The following is a 1,385-nucleotide window of genomic DNA, read 5'->3' on the forward strand; positions in this document are numbered from 1 at the left end:
ATACAGGCACATTTTTAAAAGTTATCTGAGAAAAAAATTTCTTTATCATAATTGCTCTGAATCCAAAATAATGTTATAAATAGCTGGTAATCCATAACCAAATTGCCATAGTTTTGATTTTAACAAGTCTAGCATGATCTCTTTGACAGCAACGCCCGGAAGATAATGATCGCTATGTAAAGAACTGCAGAAACGGGAGATCGCCGAAGGAGACGAGGTGGTGGTTCCATGATGACAAAGTATAGTAACTAGTTTTATTTGCAATAAGTCCACAAAGGTTAGGGTAGAGGATTATGCTTTTGAAAGAGTAAGAGGACGATTGAGGGGAAGGAGTATTTTGAGAAAGCAGGGTCCCTTCCTTCAAATTAAATGCATAATAACTCTCTCCTGTAAATTGGCATTACCTGTAACTTCTTCAATGAGCAAACAAAACTCATTAACAGTGTGGTTCTCAGAGGTATTCGGATGTGGATATAGATTATCTGATTACCCCGAACTTTAGTGCTTTTCGTTCGTAAGCAATACAAATCCTATATATCTCTCAATTGACAATATGCATTACTGATCTTTATTTTGAAAACACCCCGACATGTATGCACTATGTTACCATATTTGTCATCAAGTATATGCAGGTGTGTGATTTTTGTATGTTGTAGCCCCAGTTGTTTCCTTTTGTGCAGAGGCAAAAGAATGATAATGAAGAATGAAGGCCGTAATTGTGTTCCATAATATATATAATTGAATTTTGATGCAGTTACACATGCATGTAGTCATGTTAGCAAACATTTAAAAGAATAGTTATTGATTGGTGAATAGTTATTTAAAAGAATGGATGCAATTAGAGGATTGTGTAAAATTTACTATGTTAGTGCATTAAAATTATATATATTGGTTATTTGGTAATATTTATGCCCTAAATTAGTTTTTGCTTTTGAGGTTGAATTCGATTTTCTAAATTGAAATGTATTTCAACTTTCAAGTAATCAAGTTTGTTTATTAGGTTACGTATTGATATCCAATTTTATAAACTTAATACACCAATTATCTTAGTACTAACTTGAGAATTGAGATAAAATTTTCATCTTGATTAGGGTTTAGGAATATGGTTACCCTTTGTCTTTCTTCTATATAATGTTAGATAATTGTCTCCTTTCGAGGGTACATATTTTAGTAAGGAGTGGGAATGTACTTTTCTTTGTTTCAGGTAAACTGGAATGAATTTTCTAACCTCTAAGCCTATAGTCATAGTTCTAGTATTTTGATCCAAACTAATCTGCCGAATCTTGAAGTCCACAATATAGTGGATAACCCAATTTATATTTTGGGAATTAAATCATTGACATTAAAGTTCGCAATACAGTGAAAAAATCTAGCCGTTAGCGTGC

The 1,385-nt window shown here is 32.6% G+C and overlaps 1 protein-coding gene across 1 annotated transcript in view; it reads left to right on the plus strand.

The window, feature by feature from the left end:
- LOC107642925 (probable ubiquitin-conjugating enzyme E2 16) overlaps nt 1-606 on the plus strand; it is a 2,912-nt gene extending 2,306 nt beyond the window's left edge. Inside the window, 2 exon segments of the mRNA XM_016346434.2 lie at nt 150-206; nt 208-606. Coding sequence (XP_016201920.2) covers nt 150-206; nt 208-252 — 102 coding nt within the window. The 3' untranslated portion in view covers nt 253-606.

The sequence above is a fragment of the Arachis ipaensis genome, chromosome B05 (assembly GCF_000816755.2).
Source record: "Arachis ipaensis cultivar K30076 chromosome B05, Araip1.1, whole genome shotgun sequence".
Classification (NCBI taxonomy): domain Eukaryota; kingdom Viridiplantae; phylum Streptophyta; class Magnoliopsida; order Fabales; family Fabaceae; genus Arachis; species Arachis ipaensis.